Genomic DNA, 20,144 nt, shown 5'->3' with positions numbered 1-20,144 from the left:
AAGTTTTAAATCCAGATCAAACAATGACATCCATCTTACTTCCTCTTGAATTTCTTTTGTTCTAAAGATGAATGTTGCTGGCAAAATTCTTTGATCTTTAAAAAGACTTTCTGTTGCTAATATTCACAGACAAGGTAAGCACTTATAAATACCTGAATTACTGGGCAGAATATATGCCCAGGTATGACTTTTTTGTATATATTAACACTTAATAGGGCTTTGCACAATAAGGAGCAGATGTGTCATAGCGACAGCAGGCGAGCAGGGACCAGGAAGGTGGTTTCATTAAAAGGGCCTTGGGATAAATGCAGCACATTAGATACCCACTGAAAGACAGGAGCTGTTGATGGGGTGACCTCTGAATGCAAGTCATCTTACTATAAACAGGAGGGTGTGGAAAGCCATTGGACAGAGCCAAGCTTGTTTACTATCTAGATCTCCTCCTGGTTAACTGAAGTAACTGGACTGTGCTAGGCTCGGCATCACAGTTCAAGGAAGAACAAAGTGTCTTCAGTTTTCCCGAGTTTGAAAAATCCTAGCTGGCGGATGCAAAAGCTTTTTTCCCGAGAACCTGCCTGCACACCTTAGCTGCTCTACAGTGGAAGTTAATTAGTGTGAAACGAAACAGATATTCTCTCCTTTTTTTTTGTCCCGGAAACTGACTTTGCATATCTGGGGAATTGGTTTCTGTTCTTCAGCGACTACTAAGGTAAGGTTATGATGGATTTTAATTTGCAATATTGATGCAAATGTTGCTTAATGATAAAATGGGAAATATAAAATGAGTATTAATTCCCATTCAAATTTTGTTCTGAAAAGGAGATTTGATTTTAATTTCTGTAGTAACAGTTTCAAACTTGGTTTTGGAACAAGGTATTCATTCATGGCTCTAGAGTGCAGGAGTTTAGATAGGTCGTAGGACTGGATTCATCAGGTTCTTTCAGGAGCAGCTTCTGTTTACTACAGTTTACCACTGGTTAAGTACTGTAAGAAATAAAATGTGTCATTTTATAATGTGCTGCAAATATCATGTTTTGTCAACTCTGTGAGCAGTTCCTTGGTGTGTTTTTCGATAACATATTTATAAGAGACACTGAAAGGCCAGTAGGCTGAGACAGGTGTCTAGACATAAGCTGAATTCAAATTAATTATCTCTAAACTACAAAAACTGTGGATACAGCAAAATAATTTTTTTTCATAATACTTATTTCAAATCCATTTGTTTAATTTCTAAGTTGATTAGACATGCGTTTGGAACAAATAATGCTGAAGCGTAAATATGATAAAGCATCCACCCTACCTCCTCCAAAGTTTGCTGTCTCTGTAATGTCATCTATAATTTTTAATGCATTTTTAATTGAACAGACAGTTTTTTTTATGAATAAATGGTGATTAAAGCCTTCTTCAGGGAACCCAAGTGCATGTGCTGCTGTTATACTCAGATGCTGTTCCCTGCCGTGGGGTCCGCGCAGCAGCAAGAGCAGCAGTGCAGAGGCCACGGTGGGAGCTGGCATGGGGATCACTGCTCCTCAAATGTCTCTTTCATTCAGGGAAACTCAGCCAGGGATCACTCTGGGAGTGCTGCTTTATTATCCTAGAGCAGTAAGCAAAGTCCCAGGAAAGAAAGAGCAAGGCAGTTTGGTTCAGCCGTAAAGAGGCATTTACAGCCTTAGGGATCTGTAATAGGTAGGGAACCTCTTTGGAAGAAAAATATAAATTCTTACAGCCAGTAAGTTCTTCATTTTGTGCCTGTGGTCTGGTAAGCAGCAAGCAGCAGGATCCAGTTACATCTTTTTTTTCTTGGTCTGTTCACTATTTTCTGAAATACATTGCAGCTAAACAGCTTTCAACTGTCTGAGTAACTTTTGTGCTGCTAAAATTTCTTCTGAAGTAAATCAAATGTAAATTTGAAAAGGGTATATAAACCAAGTAACATTTTAAATTCCTGAATTAAAAAATAGTTCTTGCCAAAGCATTTTTCCAAGATAATTTGAGATTTATAAAGGTGTATCTTGTTAAATGGTACAGCAAATCAAATAGCAGCAACCTCGTGTGAATGTGGATAATATCAAGCGAAAGAACTTGAATTTGGCTTTGGAAAACATCTGTATGTTTGTGCGATCACGCACGCACATATATATGCGTGTCAGGGTGCGCATACAAGGAAGCTAATTCATCTGTTACAGAAATTAGAAGTCAAGGTTGTTTTTTTTAACAGAATGTGGTTAGTGAAAATGTCTGAACATCCTGTTAAATAAAAGAAGCAGATGAAAAACCACACTACGTACTGTCTCGTCCGCATGCTTGCCTATCATTTTTATCTTTTTTTTTCTGTTATTTTCTTTTTTCATAAATTTTATATGAATTTACATTTGCTTTGGGGGAATGAGCACTTTGTTCACTTTTAAGCTTTGACTTTTAAAACTTATTTGGTAAATGTTATTAGCAAGGGATTAAAAACTTGACATGTTTCAGTATTTTAAAATAAAGGGAGAGCATGGTTGTATTAAATTTATATACAAAAAGTATGTAAGCAGTTTGCAGAATTTAATGCTGTAGCTAATATGCTACTTGCTTCCTTTTATATTTTGCTTTATTAAAGATATTTTCAATCATATTGCTGGAAAAATAAATAATATACATTTCAGTAATAGCTTAACAGGAAAGATAATATCTATGTGGCTTATTTCTCTTTGCAATATTCATCCATTGCTCTGAATTAATACATAATTAAACAGTATTCAGTTATAAGTAAATATCTGCAGAAAAGGTGAAGATTTTTTTAAAAGCTGAATTTAAGATGGATCCCTTTTTAGCCCCAGAAGTATGCAGTCAAAAATACACATTGAAGAAGAACCTGGATTGATTTAAAAAGCATAATTATTGTATTGTTTGCATTAGGCTGAACAGAAATCCCAGGCAGAATCCCAGGATAGTAAAATTCACATATTATTTTTAAAATGTTTATTATTTTAAAAATCACATATATAGGATGATTTAATCGATGATTTGCTTCCTGGGTATTGCAGAAAAGTCCTTTACTTGTTCTCATAGTAAATCTGTAATTGTTCTTCACAATTATTTCAGGGGTAAGTCATGACTTATAAGTCATAAAATGACCTTTACAATCACATAAGTTTGGCTGCTCATCTGGTATAACTCATAGTAAAACCTTTGGAAGGTAAAATAATCTGAAGTGATTTAACATAAACAGAGATTCTGTGTGTATTATCTGTATTTATTTGCACACATGCACCAGAAGTTGCTTTTGTGTGTTTACATGAATGATTGAACTCTTTTGAACAAGATTGAATTCTTTTCAACAAGGGTGTTCTCGTGGATAAAATCAATTGTCCCATTATGAGATTTTTTCTGTACTTGAAGTATTTATGCTGCTATCCCAGGTGAGCTCTGCATTCAATTAGAGCCACAGCTAAGAACCAAACGTCCATGTTGCTCTGAACATTCAAACTGTTAGCTCCACTGAAGCACAGTTTAACTTGATTGATTCTTGGATTTTAAAGCAAATAAGGACTAACTTTTGCCCGTGGCAAAATATCTTTGAAGTTTTGTGCCTGTGCCGCGGCTGGATTAGCGAAGTGATAGCGCTGGGGCTGGGACTGTGACCCTGTTGTGCTTGGCAGGTTGTGATAAATGGGGGAATCTTTCTTAACCTCGTGGCCAAAACATTCCAGGATCAGGTTGGGGAGACAGGAAAGAAGGGAGGAGAGTCGAAAGATGCCGGAGATTTGGCATGTTGAGCCAGAGACAAAGGACACTTCCTCACTTGTCTGGAATAGGGGTGAATGCACAGAGTCTTGTGGGAAGAATGGCTGCAGATGCATTAAAAATGTGCTTTATTATACTTTATTGTAACTTCTGGGCATTGCCCTGGGTATGTGAAATTCATCTGCCACTATGAAGCTGTCTATTTTTGTTTTGAATGCTTTGAGAGTTTAGTGAATCTTGGTTGTTACATTTTCCTAAACTTAAGAGGTTTTTTTCTTTAATACTTGAGATGAGTATATAAAACCATCCAAAATAAATTGGAAGAATTCCTTATTCCAAGTAATTGCCTGCTGGCTAAAAAATTTACTGGAGGACAGCAAATATAAACAAAATGAGATGAATTTGGAAAAACAAATCCTGACAAAGTTAATTGATTGCTTCTGGAAAACTAGTTCAACTATTTTGTATATAAAACACCTTTAAAATTAAAACATACTTTCAAATATTTTCAAATTTTGCATTTTAAATAATAATAATATTAAAAAAATCTCTTTAGATATACTAAAAATCTATTGTGAGATATTGCCAGTCAAATTTTCAAACCTGAAAAAAAGAGACAAAATTGGCTTACATGTGAGCTGAAATATGATCTGTCATGTGGTTCCTTCTTGAGGCAGTATTTTAAGAGCTGTATTGCCTCTGATGTTGTCCCCCTTGGCTAATAAGGAAAAATATATTATTAGCTGATAGTTTGAGATTTATTTACATACTTTATGCTGTAAATACAGCTATTCTGACTAGTGTTAAGAGCTACAGCATAATGCAAGTGACAAAACCAAAATTAAATATTCTTTATGTAATTTCTAGTTGTGGCTGTTGTTGTTACTAGTATATAATCAACGCATGTTGTATTCTTGGGTATAGATACTATTAATAATTTATCCTTTTATAATTAATTTCTCTGAATGACATTTTAGTCCTACAATATTAACAGGGTTTTTTAATGAATGTTGTGTTGTAAATGTTCATTAATATTTGAATAATCAAATCTAAATCATATGTATAAAATGTAGTCTCACTATATAGGAGTTTGCTTCTGTGATGCTTAATACCATATAGTAACTACAGTGCACAGTATGTGCAGTATATTTTCCTGTGTGTTTATTAGAAAGGGTTTTATCTGTAGTTTACCTTTGCTAAATTGTTATTCTTTTCCTTATATCCCTTAAGAAAAAGAAAAAGGGAAGAAAAAGAAAAAAGAAAAAAAGGGGACTCTTTTCCTAGCAGCATTTTCTTCACTTTTACTGACGTGTTCCAAAGGCACTGAAAATTAAAGTAACCAAAAACAAAGTAAACTGGTTCCCTGATGGTACAAATGCACGTGAATATGTCTTTAGTTTATATCCAGTGCTTGTGAGATTTTACACTGTAGCACTGTGTGTCCTTTTATCTGACCTCTAAGAAATTATTTTTTCACCAGTCGGATAATATCTGGGCCACAAAAAACTGATTATTTCATTTTCACCATCAAGTAGTTTGGAATACAAATAATCCTTTGCATCCTTGCTATGAGAGGAATAGGTCACTGAAGTTCTTAGTTATCTGATGTAGTTTATAATTGTTAGAACAGCTGCTAGAAGTTATTGCTAAAATTCTAAACAAATTAGCTTCAGTAATGTGGGAGAACAGAAATGTATGAAGCTAGGAAAAAGCACAGCTGTTCACTGTTAGTGTACAGGAGATTTACTTGGTAATTCTCTAATTAGACTATGATGTGCACTTATTATCTTCTCCTTCCACTTTTTTCAAAAGCCTTGAACACACTTTTACAAATTATTTGTAGCATAGTCATTTGCATACACTTAAAGCTGGTGGTTTTAATTGGAATAGCCTCAGTGCATTTGTGCAAAAATACTAGTGTTGTACAATTAGCTGATGACTTCAGCTTGGGCTGTTTTCATAGACCAAATTATTTGTTCATGATCAGATTCATAGATATTATCTCTGGAATAGTCAGATATTTATAGCTGAATACCTTTGATCTACTACCAGGAGAAAAGCTACCACAGAGGAACAGAACCCTTTTTATTGTTGGGGCTTTGTGGTAGGTTTTTTCCCAGTTTTATTTTATTTTAGTACTGTTTTAACATAATTCCCATCTTCCACAATGCCTACAGGACTCTGCCAGCTGTTAATAGGTAGACAGGTGCTGGGCTAAAATCATGTTCATATTACCTGCTCATATTACCTTGTTCATCTCCTTCCAAGCTGTCTTATTGCTCTGTCCACCTGTTGCTTCTTGGCATTAATTGAGCCTCCTGCCCTACTAAGCCATATTCAGACTTACCTTCATTATTCTGAATTGTTGCATTGACAGGAACAGGCCAAACCACCACCATCTGATTTAGGCCTAAGCTTAAATCTTTGTGGGCTTGTCCCAAGGTTGACAACTCCTCTGTTCAGGGAATGCCTTTTGCTGGAGGAGTGAATACAGCATCACCTCAGGCAGCTGTTGCTGAAGCCATGCAGAATCTGGCAGAACTGGATCTCACCCTGCAGTCATTGCAGTTGGTCACAAAGAGCCTCTTTGCATCCTCAAGTCTCTGCACACCTACTCAGTATGACCGTGCTCATGCCTTTCAGGGTTGTGAAGGAGCACTGTGAATAACAGGTATTTTTACTGATAAAAATTATCAATGTTTAGATAATGAAGAAGTCAGATTTTCTTAATTGTCTGTGAATAATGCCAGTTTCATTTTCTCATAGTTTTGGTACTCTGTGTCACTTACAACACTTAATTGAATATGGTTGTCTCTCCTGAGAGATGAAGAAGGATCCAAAAAACACAGAAGTGACTTGAGTCCTTCTTACTAGCTGCACACTGAGAAGTGTACTGAAAATCTGCAGTAGTTTCTCTCCTTTTCTGAAGGAGCTGTGCAACGTTACCTCTAATTCTGTATGACATATGTCTGATGGACAGGTCACGCAGGGTGGATTATGCTGGCAGACTCTGCAGGTAATAACTGGACTCCTACCACTACATCTGGCTCGTACAGCTTGGGTAAGACCAAAAGTGAAGAAAAGTTGGCTGAAAAGCATCTGAACAAAATTGGCACCAGTGAACAACTGGCTGAACTTGGAAGAGCTTGTAGGAAGAGCTTACCGTGTTGTCTGGAATAATTCAAACCTCAGCCTAGGAACTCTGGATTGCCAATAAATCAAGTTGTCATGTAGCTGAATCCATATACAATGCTTTCAGTGTGCCCAAATTATTCCATCCCATTCTGTCAGACCAGGATCTGAGTCAGGTATTCATTCATTCTTAAACAGGTTGTACTTCTATGAAGACTTCAGTGCTTGAAAACTAATTAGTACAAAGGTCTCATCACGTAAGGGTATGGTGAACACATTAGAGCTGTTTTTCTCTTCCTGAGCTTTTTGAATATAGTTCAAAACCTCAATCCTTGTCCTTAAATCCTTTAAAGTCCCTTTAGCTCTGGGATGAAGAATGCAGCCGATGAGTATGCTTCTCCAAGACAGAGAGGATAGTGAAACTGGTGGTTTTACAGACATTGCTTACTTAAAAGTGACCCAGAGCTAGTAAGTTAGCTTTCAATGCAGCTAAGAAACTTAACATATTTGACCAAGAATAAGGCACACTTTCTGGGGGCTGATCTCCTTTAACCTTAGCACATTGCAATATATATATATATTAAAAACACAGAAGACGAACAAAAGAGTTCAAGAAGAGTAAAATAAATTCTTTGCTAAATCAGAGTATTTCATATGTATGTATTTAATCATCTGTAGTGGGGATGAGTATTTGAGAGATGTGAGATCATGTTGTTTACTGCACTGGGGTATCAATATGCTCCTTGGTAAAAACCAGGATAGTGAAGCACAGAAAGGGGGAGATGATCGACAAGGCCATTTGTTTAAATTTCATCTAAGTGAAGGATGGAAAAATTGTGACAAGTGTTCTTTGATCTCAAGGGGAAAGACAGATTATTTTCTGATGAGGCAAACGAGTCAGGAGAGAAGTTGTCCTTTGTTCCTGCGGGGGTCAGTATGTAAGCTCTTGGGTGAGCTAAGGGGAAGCTGGATTCCAATGAGACACCAGCATTGTTAGAACAGAAAAAGTGCCTTGAGGCAGAGATACTTGACTTGTGGTAGAGGAGTCAGCATTAGTAGTAGAAATACACTGTACTGTTCTTCATACAAGTTGGTTTCCACATGAAAAGAAAACAGCATGTTTTATTATGCTTTATGGCACAGTACTATAGGCCTTTAACAAAATAGCTTGAAGTATTTGCATGATCTATTTGCAACATGGCCAAGTTAACACAGCCATAGGAACATTAACTTTTGAACTTCCTGACTTTCATTGCTTTAAATTTCAGCTTCAAAGTTTACTCTTTTTTTCTTTGCATTTGTTGGCCCTGGTTGGTTTTGAAAAGCAGGAGGAAAGAAAATAAGTTCAGGTTTTCTGAGAAGATTCTGAATTTTATGCATATAACAGGCGACGACTTGGTATTCCTTTGAATATTAAATGATACCTCCAAAGCAGCTTTGATACACCTAGTTTGCTTACAATATTTCTGTGGAGCTGAGGAATCACAAGGTGAAATCTAGAAAGCATTGCACAGCATAACTGTTTACCTGCATTTCAGTATATTGGGGTTTTTTGCCTGAAAAGCGATCAATGGTATTTGGGAATGCTGATATTTAAAAAGCAAACACTTAAATAAAAATGATGTGATTGCAAAAAAACTGGAGGACATCATGGGAACATAAGTAAAAGCAGTAAGCATTTTCCATGTCTAGATTAAGAATGGCATCTTCTAGCTATTGCCCATTTGGAAGACACCAAGGCTATACTTGCAGATTCAGCTTCACTGAGATATAGTGCTGACTTGAAAAGGCAAAAAAAAAAAAAAAAAAAAAAAAAAAAAAGCCAAAGGTTTGTATTTAGGTTGGTGTGGGCATTTTTAAGAGATGGTGGGGGTGGGGGGGACGGAGAGAGCTAGGAAAATAATGTTAGAGAAAGAAAAGAGAATGAGAGAAAACCAGTGTTAGTGTATTAGTATTTTTTGCTGAATCTGAATTTGTTGATAAATGAGCTCCAGGCTGGTGGAGTTTCCAAACCTTTGGCAGATCTGAATGGGGAACTAATTCCTTTCTCCTCTCCCTCTCCCTCTCCCTCTCCCTCTCCCTCTCCCTCTCCTCCTCTCTTTCCTTTTTCAAAGGGAGCCAGGCCCACCCTCCCAGCTGCAGGGAAAAGCATTCTGTGAGCTCTGAGCTATTAGGTAACTCAGGCTGAAACAAAAAGTGCCATTGTAGTATGGCATTTGCCCTGCCTGACCCACCAGTTAAGGGAAGGTGTGTTTCCTTCTTTCATTGCACACAAACAAACAAAAAGAAAAAGAGAATGCCAGTTTTTCCCACAGTGCATGCATAAATGCTTTTCAAAATGCACAAGTTAGTACTTTACAGGTTCCAATCGCTTAAATTATGACTTGACTGTTACACTGTTACACCCTCTGATATTTTTAGTGCACTTGTGCCAAAGGCAGTTTAAAATGTGTTTTAAAAATGTTTGCAGGTATAAAGGATTTTAAAAACACTTAGAGCTCTGAACTGTTTGAACCCATTAGTCATGTTGCAAAAACAAACACATAGGAAACCTTTCCACTAGCAAGAAATTACCAAGGAAGGAATGTTTAGTCCTCAACTATAGCATATGAATAAGAAAATTGAGGAGTTAAAGTTGTCTCAGATTTTAGCAATCATGTCACCTTAATGATACCTTCATTCTCTAAAACTTTTCAATAGAAGCAGACTTTTATTTTTATTTATATAAAGCTTTCTGATTTTTGTTTTACAAAGGCTTGTGTCAATGGTAAGACTGTGCAGTGAGCCCCTCAAAAAAAGATCATTATAGTCTTATTGGAAATATGAAAAAGGCATTCACCTGGATTGATTAAATTACAATTAACTTCAGTGTGTATGTAATGTGCACACCAGGAAGAGCTCTAGTGTGTCACTGCTCATCATTCCAGCCTGGTGAAATAAGACCTAAATGAAATGCAGTGCCTCTTTGCAGCTCTTTGGGCTGTCCATGGACTAGTTCCTGGTTTGTCCACACTGTTCTCAGCAGCAATTTGTACAGAAAATCCAAAACATTATGAGACTCATGAAGATTTTCATCTCAAGAAGTGGAAGCATTTAAGATTATTGTATGCTTTTTAAGACATAGCTCCTTCTTAAAATTATCAAGTTCAGTGACCGGTTCAAAGGAGCTGAGGATTTAAACAGTCAACTTCCATGGGAGCCATCTCTCTCCGGTGTTATAATCAGTGTTGCCAACAAAGAGGATTTCATGGAGGATGTCATGAGGCACACAGGCTCTCTTTTGCAGCACCATTTGTCCCTCTCTCTTTTGCAGCACCATTCCATTTCCTCAGGGTTTCCCAACTACCTGCGTTTCGGCAGGTAAGTGGAGAGTAGAAGCCATTAGTCACAGTTAATTTGGTGTAATTCCCCTCTGCCTGAAATAGGCAGGTGAAATACTCTAGGTCTGGTGAAATACATCTGTATCTTTCTGTTAAATGTAAAGGAAGCCTTATGTGACAAGCCTAGACTGATTTAGATGCCTGAACTGTAGGTATTTAATACTAAATATATCCCTTCTGGATTAGTATTCCTTGCCAGTTAGGTGTACATCTCCAAGTGGTTCTGATCAGCGTTAGTACTGTAACTTTATGATGTATTTTATCAAGAACAAATCTTTCTCAGGAAAGGTTTGCATGGAATACAGAAGTGATGGTGGAACAGCACTGACTTTTCTTGTTCCCATACCTTGCTCTCACCCCTTAGAGGCATGGAAACATCTAATGTCTTTGAATATAAAGTCTCCTCTACTGTGCTACATAAAATGCAAAGGTCAGCATCAGCAGTCTGCTTTCAGACTCAAAATTTTTAAATAACTTGCACTTTACTTTCATTTAAAAAATTGCGTATTCAAACCTTAATCTTGTTTGGATTAGAGTTGTCAATTGTAGTTGATGGCATAATGATTTCATTACTAAGAAAATAGAAGAGACCTCTGAATAGCTAAACCTAGTTTAGGTGGTGAGCAGAAACATTGTTTCCACTAGAGAAGAAGCTCATATAGACTTTTATTAAGAAAAACCAAACCCACAACGAAAAAACTCCTTGAACAGTGAATTTTAAATCAATTTATGTAGCATATTTTTACTCATTCTTCCATTGCAATCAGAACTCTAGTTTTCAGATCTGCTGAAATATGACAAACCTACTTCAGGGTGTGATATAGATAAAATACAGCTATGTACAGTCTTTGCACTGTGAAAAATAGGGGGAAAATCAATTTTCTGTTGCTTCAATTTCTTTCACTCAACAGTAGCATCAGTGTTTGGATTTTTAACTACATCAGAAATGTAATTAAAATTTGCTTGCACACAACTGGGTAGTCTTACATTTTCATATGGATTTTAATTTCATTTAATCTTGTATTTTAATACAAGCTTTATATAATTTTATTATTGTCACTAGGTTTAAGTAAGTAAAATACTTATGAGATTTATGGAAGTGGGGCAGAACAGTGAATTACTGTGAAAAAAGTCAGTTCAGAATATGGGATTATTTAGAATTCTTTTGGTATATTTCTCTAGGTCTACTCAGCATATGTTTGATTTTGCAGAAGCTTCACTAAGATTTTGTCTTCACAGGACATACATAGTTGGAGTATTTGAATTCAGTTATCAAAAAACTGCTTCACTTTCAAGAATATTTGTTGTTCTGCTGTGGTGTTTTTAATTAAATCGAAAGCACATATATTTTCTGCATGGCTACAATTTGTGACTCAATCCCAGAGCTATATCTATAAGCAAAACCTTGCCCTGTTTTTGTTGATCAGACAAATGACATTATTTGTTTTGTTGTATCAATGACATCATGGCAGCAAAAGAAATCTTTGGCAAATGATGTGTGCAAATGATCTGTGTAAAGACAGTCTCCATAAGGTTTTTGTTGTCAAGATGATTATAAAACTTCATGTAAACACTATCAAAGTCAGCATCTAAAAAATGTTTGAGGATAATTACTTTTCTTAACTATTCATATTCATCACAGTGTCAATATCCTGAGTCATATCCTTCTGTCTGGTATTTCCATCCAGTTCTCCTGCCTGTGCCATCCTCTCCTGGGGTTGTTCCACAGACATAGTCCCTTCCCTGGACAGTGAGCAGAGATGGGTCAGCTTCCTCCAGAGTAATTTGCTGTAGGGAATTATCCAGGCAGTCGAAGTGCACTTGCTCTGCCCACACTCCAGAGCAATCACACAGGCTGAGGAATCACAAAGATGTGATTTGAGGTTGTCCTTGGGTCTGCAAAAAGTACTTTTCTTTCTTCATTTTTGTCTCCTTGGTGTTTGAGTCTCTGCAGCTCCACTATGCATAGCTCAAAGCATTGCAGGCTCTACTCAGCCCTGTTGCAACTGTAGGATTTAGGAGGGATCCTCAAGGCCATAATTGGTGTAGTAGATGAGGGAACTCAGCAGATTGATTGCCAGAGTAATTTAGTGCTGATGTGGCAAGATTTTTCAGCTGTAAGTGTTAGCAGGGATTTCTCACCTGTGTTGCATTACCAGTTTAATACCACCAGTGTGTGTGTGTGTGTGTGTGTGAGAACACCTCATAGAGCAGGACCATTTCATGGTTTAACATTTAGTGTAATGGGGTCCAATAAAATCATGTTAAAAGATGTTAATGTTGCAAAGAAAAACATCAGAAGCAAGGAAATGCCAGAATTAATATGGCCTGTGGAAATTCAGCTTCTTGCACATTATGGTGCAGATCTTATTACCTGACATCCTAGGCTTTCCAGGGGGTGTCTTTTTTCCAGTGAATGCATAGTTAGATTTTTCTTTTAATGTTCCTTACTCTGTCTTAAACATGAAGCATCCAAAGCCCAATTAATATAAAATCCTTCATCATGTAAATACTTATCATATACCTTTATTGCAGTTCTTTGCTGCCTAATAAATGCAAATCTTTTTCACAGTGACCTCAGATTATCAGACACTTTTATCAGTGTTCATATTTTAATTCTGATGAACCAAGTCAGGTGAAGGTAGAAATTGTATAAAACTTTGATTTTATACAATAAAATCAAAGTTTTATACAACTTTTAAACATAAAAGTTTGAGCCAAATGAGACTTTCATTTTCCTACATAAAAGTAACATTTATACAGAATCTTCTAAGCTCAAAGTATGTTTTCCCAGCTTAGATCATTAATTAGGTCTTCTGTATAGCTGGAGTCCATTGTAGCAGACCAAGTCCATTGCTCTGGGCAGACTGGTCACTAATGACTTTTGTAATGAGTTTCACAGGTATCTGATGAGTGCCTAGGCTTGTGTTTGTGGTGATAGGCCCAAATCTAGAAGAGAGGAGAGCAAACTCTGCTGTTCCATCTCAGCCAGTCCCAGTATTCTTCTACTGTCTACACCACACCCCTACGTCTGTCACATTTTTTTTTCCACTTGGCTTCTCCTCTCCTCTAATTTTGCCACCATGGAGAGCCCATTCTTCTTTCGTCCCCTGGTCCCCTGATTTCTGTTCTCTCTCCCTGATCTTTTTGTTTGTTTGTTTTGTTTTGTTTTGTTTTTTTGTTTTTCCTCCCTTCATTTGAGTCTACAGGGATTTTTTACTTTCAGGGTGCTGCCTGGGTACCCTATACCCAGGGCACTGCCCAGTGGGAGATAGAACTGACTAAGCAAAGAGGGACAGTTTTGATAGTGTTGAATTTCCTGACAGCATGGGGTTCTCCTGGCAGTCTGGAGTAATCCTAAGGCTTGTTCAGCACCAGCATCTTTGAGATGGAGAGAATTCAGTGCAGATAGGGTCTTCAGAAATTCAAAAGCCACACTGCAACAGGAGTTCACCAACAGTGTGACAAGAGGCCTTTTAGAATCTTACAAACTGAAATAAATGTGGACACCATTTCACAGAAATTGCAATTCCTGGTTATTTGTAACTCTCCCCCTCCCCTTTCAGTTTTGGGATTTTGCCTCCAACTTTCAGGCGCTGAAGCCAATCAGCAGCATAATGACGTGACAATCAAAACATGAAGCAGTCTGTTTTCACAAATATTTGTGTTTGAAGGTTTTTAGCTGAAACTTTACAAACATTCTGTAGCAGGCAATCAGAGTAGGAAAGTTCAGTGCAGTTCCACAGAATTCAAACTGAAACTGGAATCTTACTCCTGTGAATGATTCTCAACATGCATTTAACTAAAATGGTGAGAAAACCTGTGTAAACAGAGAAGGGGGAAAGGAAAACAGAGCAGGAGTAAAGAAAAGGTTCTTTTTATAGCATTTAACACATGAGAATGTAAATAAATGTGGTGTTAGTGAAAGTTAATTATTTTGAAAACAGTCAGCAAGGCAGATTAAGAGGTAAAACAGTGCAGCCGAAGACAAAGGAAACAATATTTAGTCTTTGATCAGACATTTTCACAGTGATTTTCTGTTCACCTTCAAGGGTGGCATAATTTTATGAATAACAGAATTTGTTTTGCTACTTGAGTAGCCTTGAAGAGAAATGGTGTTCATTCCATATGTCCACTTGAAAGAAAATCCCATGCCTGTTCATCCTTTAAGAAATAACATTTTTATTTATTAAATCTTTTCTCTCAAAGAGGGACCCTAAAGATACACAATGAAGTTTACATTTTCGGAGTACAAGCCAAATCTATACTCTGTGCTTCTGCACATTTCTTCAGATACTGATCATGGATGAACTGCATCATCTGTAAGCCAAGTGACAAACCTGAAATGCTCTCTCTTTTTAAGCATTTTGCTTTCTTTGCAATATTCTTAAATAAAAAATACTCACTTTTTTTTTCTCCCCAAGTTTGTTGCATCACACAGGAAGTGAGTCTTTTTGATACAATTGGTCAGTGGCTTGTCTGCTATGACCTTTCAACTTTTATCAAAATTTATGAGTTGGGATTTTTGTTGGTAATTTTTTGGTTCTTTTTTTTTTTAATGTTTAATGTTAATGTTTAATGCTAATTTATACGGATAAAGCATAACCTTTCAGATATTTAGATTGCTTTGTAATGTTGGTCAAAACAAAATGCAGTAGTCGTGTGAGCTACAGTAGAAAAACTCCTCTGTGAGTGCCCAATTGCTGCATCATCCCTGCCCAGGAAAACCAGGGCTCTTACTATATTCTGTATATTAAAAGTGCTCAGGTTATGTTAATGTGTGCTGTAACTATCTTTGGGCTGCTGTGGTAGTTGCCCACCACAGGGTGTTGGTATGTCTGGGTGACAGACTCTCCAGCAGCTGCCTAAAGTCAGTGGTTGAACTTTCCAGACCTGGGCAGTGAGATCTGAGCCCCGATGCAAATGTGAGGGACAGTGCTACTGGTGGCAGCCACAGAACAGAAAAGAAATTGGAAAGGAATGTATAAATGCCTGTAAATTTAAGAGCAAGGAGATAATAAAAATATGCTGGAAGTGAGTGTATGCTAAAGGGACATGGAAAAAGAAGATCTACTAGGGTTTATACTATATAGCTACTAGGCATATACTTAGTTTTCTAATTAATTTTAATTATGTTATTGTATTTTATAGCTCTAAGTACATTATGTTTTCAATCATTTTAAATTATATTTTATATGCAAAATGAGATCTTATTTTTCTGGTCAAATCTCTATAACTCAGTTGAGACAAACTGCTCCTGAAATTAAACACATCCTGTCAAGGAGAGGCTGTTGTAATTTCAGTGTCTTTAAATGATTTTGAATATATTTTTTGAACAGTTCCCTCTGACACTGACACACTCAGGAGACACTCAGTACAATAATCTGAATAACTATTTCTCATGTTTGTATATAATGCACACTCAAGGCATTTTTCATGGCAGACGGTCATATGCTTATGTATCTGAAGTATTTTACTGTACTTCAGATGTTATGCTACTTTAATAACAATGTGGTTAACATAAAACTATAGCAATGATGTTTGCACCTGAATGTTTATGAAATACTGCCTGTCATGTTTGGGTTTGTGTGAGCCCTGACTGTGTCTCATGCTCTATGAGTGTCTCATCTCTATGAGTGATGTTCCATGGCATTCAGCTGAGGGAACTTTTATATATATGTAATATTTAGCATTAGTCAAATTCTTTTTTCTCTTGGGTCTGGTGAGTGTTTTGTCATTTGTCAATAACTTCAATAGGAGTGAGTCAAAGTCACTTTTTGTTTTCCCCCTCTGAAATACTTTTAAAGTAGCAAAAAAGTATAGAAGAGTTTCTCGATGCAAGGTATCCTGAAACTTGTCAATGAACTTGCTGATTGCAAAGGGAGTGGTTTTTTTTATTGTGCCTCTCACACCAAGTGAGCCTCAGTGAGCGATATTTCTAGGTGGTTTTAAAACTGGAACTTCGAAACCTCCCACAGAGCCCTGGATTTTACATTAGGAAGCTAGAGAGCAAAATGTTTTTTCCTCTGCTGAAAATGTAAGTAATTTAGATTACCAGAAGGTACAATTAAATTTTTGCTGGAAATCATGAAGATCCCAAGGAGATACCTAGTCTGCAAGAGAACAGTTTTCTATTTTTATTATTGACAGTGATGGATTATATCACCTCCAATCAGCCTACAGCAGTGTATTGCGGAGATCAAATTGGAAGCTAAAATTCCTTTTATGTGCTTATGTATTACAAATATGAGCTAAAACAGTGCATGTATTCATTGATGCAATAGGAAAATATAGTTAACATACAGTTAGCAGATTCACAAAATTAAAAATACCATATGAATTATTTAACTAATGGTGCGCTTTGCCCCAGAACCTGGTGTTTATTATTTTGAGCTTTAGCAGGAAACAGAAGCAGTATCAATTGGGGAAACATTTCTTGGCCAAGCTGAGAACAGTATGGCTTTCTCATTTCAAAGTGGGGAACCTGGTTCTTTGGTTTCTTTGTTCCTAGTTAAGACTGCTCCCCAAGCTATTTTAGCTGAACATTTAACCCACTAATGGAGCCTGGGGAAGTGCAGTTGGCAGCTGTTCATGGGATAATAATGAAACACACTGTTTAGTATAGCAAACCGCTGCTGTAAAGTGCGGGAAATGTTTTATAGAGATCCCGGTGAGCAGAGCAGGATCCACATTCAGTTCTGCTGGAATGGGAGGGGGAGCAAGAGGAAGTTGTGTTTCAAGTGAGAGTAACCAGCACTGCTTTGCTCCTGCAGGTGAAGAAGCCGTGTCCAGAGTCCGATGGTTCAGAGCCGCAGAATCCCAGGTATGGTGCTGGAGGGCTGACGCCGACTGGCTGCGGTGCGGTGGCGGAGAGCGAGGCTGAGCTGTGCCGTGGATTTGTAGCACCAGAGCCCCGGAGTCACATTTTGCAAAGAACGAGTGGTTGGATCAGTTGTAATGGTTTTCACTCTAGAAAAAGGATTTTTCCCTTTTCCTGGTCAAAGATGCAGCCTAGAGTCTGGGTTGTTGAGTTTAGATGATGGCATAACACTGAATGGTCACATTCAATTAAAAAACAATCCCAACTATTACGTAGTGTAGGGAAATCTGTGTGATCAGATCTCACTTTCTTTGGTTATCCCTTTTCTGCATATCTGAGTCTTGAAGTTTATTGAAAATATAGTTTATTTCCAGTGTGGAAAACGAATTATTTATTTGGGAAAATTTGCCCTTACCAAAACTTCATTTTCTTTTCACATGTGAAAAACATGCTGTGTTCATAAGCTGGAAAGAAGCCGTACATTCCTTTCCTGCACAGTCATTTCTAATATCATGTACATGGGAAAAAGGAAAAGGATTTAACTTCCATGTTCCACACATGTATGTACCTGTATGGATAATTTTGAGCAAGTGAAGTAGTAGCTGTTTTAGAAGTGCATCTTTCTTGTGGCTAGTAAACTGGGGGATAGTTTTCTTCAGTATTTAGTAAGTGCTCCATGTCTTTGTCTTGCTTCTGTATAAAAGACTATTTCAGTGTCATGAAAGCTCAGAAGCTTTCGTTTTGAGGGGAGAGCTACAAAATAAACCTGACATTTCACTAACATTGTCTCTAAAACTCAGGAAAGTTAAATAATTCAAGGTTTGTCCCCCAAACCCATCCTTACCTAAATCTTAACTATGTTCTTTAATTATTGCAGCAGGATCCTTTGGGGGTCACCTGCAGCATCCAAGGCCATTATAGTATCTGTGCCTTGAGCTGCACCATGCACCATCCGAATTTTTTGATTAGCTCATGTCGGTTATTAATATATATTTTCATTTACTTTGGTTAGAACTGAAAAGGGAAGAGATAGTTCTATGTACAGATATGCTTTCTGTGTAGTCAGTAGCAGTTTTGACCTGGACTTCAGTGGAAACTTGCTTTGCCCTTCAGTACTCACAACTTCTAAATGAAAAACTTCTCTTCTGTGCTGCTGCTTTGAATTAAAATTTATTATAAAGGTGAAGTTCTTTCTGAGTATTTTGATACTTTGGAGAATCCCAGCGTAGCATAATGCTCATATACAAGTGTGTGGTTTTAAGTATCGTGCTTGCCCAAATGACACTGATGTATCTCAAGCCTTTAAAATCTATGAATTCCAGTCTGATGTAATTTCATCAAAGTGGGATGAAAACAAACTGCAACAAACCTGAGGACCCTGAATGCAATGTACTGTTACTGTCTCTGCACAGGAAATTTCTTACAAGCTAGAGTTAAATTCTTCATGCTGTGTCTGAAGAACAAGATACTTTTTTTTCTCCTGAACATGCAAGAGAACCCATGTTACAAACAGTTAATCTGGTAGTTTCATTTTTTGAAGTGCATTTTCAAACAGAAACACTTTTCATTTTGAGCTCTGCAGCCTCAGTTGGAGGTTATATCAGACAGAGTTGAAATTAGTGTTCCAAGCCTGAGAATAGGCAGTGCTGTGTATAGAGCCTGAAGTGGAATTTTTTTTAGTTGCAATGTGACTTTTGGTCTTAGAGGGGAATCTGTGACAGACCTTGGGCTGGAGCAGCACTAGAGGGCTCTGTGTGGCACAGCACACTTCAGAGCCTGGAGCAAGGTAATTCTTCTCTAAACAAGGCTTAAGTGAAAACACTGCACATAAAATGAAACATCAGCATAAAAATGAATGCTGGAGACACACAACCTTACAGAATAGCTCCTGGCTTGGGACCTAAGGCCAATATCATTCATTTATTTAGCTAGCTTTATAGTCTGTTAGTTTTGGATTTGAAACTATTACAATAAATGCAGATGGAAAGTGTTTTTACAGTAGGGAAGTAATTAAATTGGGTGTGGGAACTTTGTCAGGAGAATTCTTGGAGTGACATGTGTGTATCAGCAGATTCTTTGTCTTGCTTGGCCTGGGTTTGTCTTTTAGAAAGAAGCAGTCAAACTGCAGATGTGACTAGTAAATTTTTAACCTATGCAGCATGTTAAAAAAATGCTTTCCAGAAGTGACCAGCTATACATGCAATAAAAATCAACCTTCCCAGCATTTATTTAGAGAAAGTCTAACAGGTCTTAACAGGTAAATTGCACAGAGGGAGAGGGATCTTTAGTTAAGTATTGAAGTTATGGCGAATAGGTGAGCTGTAAACACAGAAGGAAATATATGACTCTTCAATGTCACTGACAGATATTTTGATTCACAAACAATTTTGTCGTACAAATTCTGTCATAGTTTCTTGGGATTTTTTTAATCAAATCCCTATGAATGGGTTCTGAATACTTCCTTTTATACTTAGGTGGAGGCATTATACCTTGCAGTGGTGGTATTGTGGCTGTATCAATATTATGGCATTCTTTATAGTTCTGTAGTAAAAGCCAAATTCACCCTGCAACCCTGGATAGATATCCAGTCATGCAAAATGCTTCTTGGGGATGTTGGTGTGTGATACAGAGGCAGTGAATACTTGGGACTTGCAACTGTTCCACCGCAAGTCTGGAGCAGATAATAGCAGCATGATGGACAATTCTGACATGCTGGCCTGTATCAAATTCTCTAGCAAGGTTAGGGAGAGAAGTTCCTCTCTTCAGAGCCTACAGACATACATTGCCCTTAATTTTCCTATGTGACAGGTAACTAAAATGGTATCAATGCTGAGTGTGCTGAACAGCTCCTTCATGAAATTTAATGTCAAACAAGAATTGCTGAAGTCTAGTGCAGTAAACCTGTAAGCTAAATTTTAAACCTCATACCATATGACCTGTGGACATGATAGAGTATGTGTTATTCTGAAGTCTGGTAAAATGCTAAATATGAAGTCTGAGACTCCTGCTCACACTCAGCAACGGCATATTCTATTTGGCCACACATCCCAGGGCAGCATCTTTCTTTGACATAGCAGTCTGCT

The 20,144-nt window shown here is 37.3% G+C and overlaps 1 protein-coding gene across 1 annotated transcript in view; it reads left to right on the top strand.

Annotated features, from left to right (window-relative positions):
• Positions 1-20,144, top strand: part of EYA4 (EYA transcriptional coactivator and phosphatase 4) — a 121,343-nt gene that overhangs the window by 40,274 nt on the left and 60,925 nt on the right. The window contains exon 2 of the mRNA XM_050971885.1: positions 17,015-17,064. Coding sequence (XP_050827842.1) covers positions 17,015-17,064 — 50 coding nt within the window. The remainder of the gene's footprint in view (positions 1-17,014; positions 17,065-20,144) is intronic.

Source organism: Serinus canaria, chromosome 3 (assembly GCF_022539315.1).
Source record: "Serinus canaria isolate serCan28SL12 chromosome 3, serCan2020, whole genome shotgun sequence".
NCBI classification, from domain to species: Eukaryota; Metazoa; Chordata; class Aves; order Passeriformes; family Fringillidae; genus Serinus; species Serinus canaria.
This window is presented reverse-complemented; position numbering and strand designations above follow the sequence as displayed.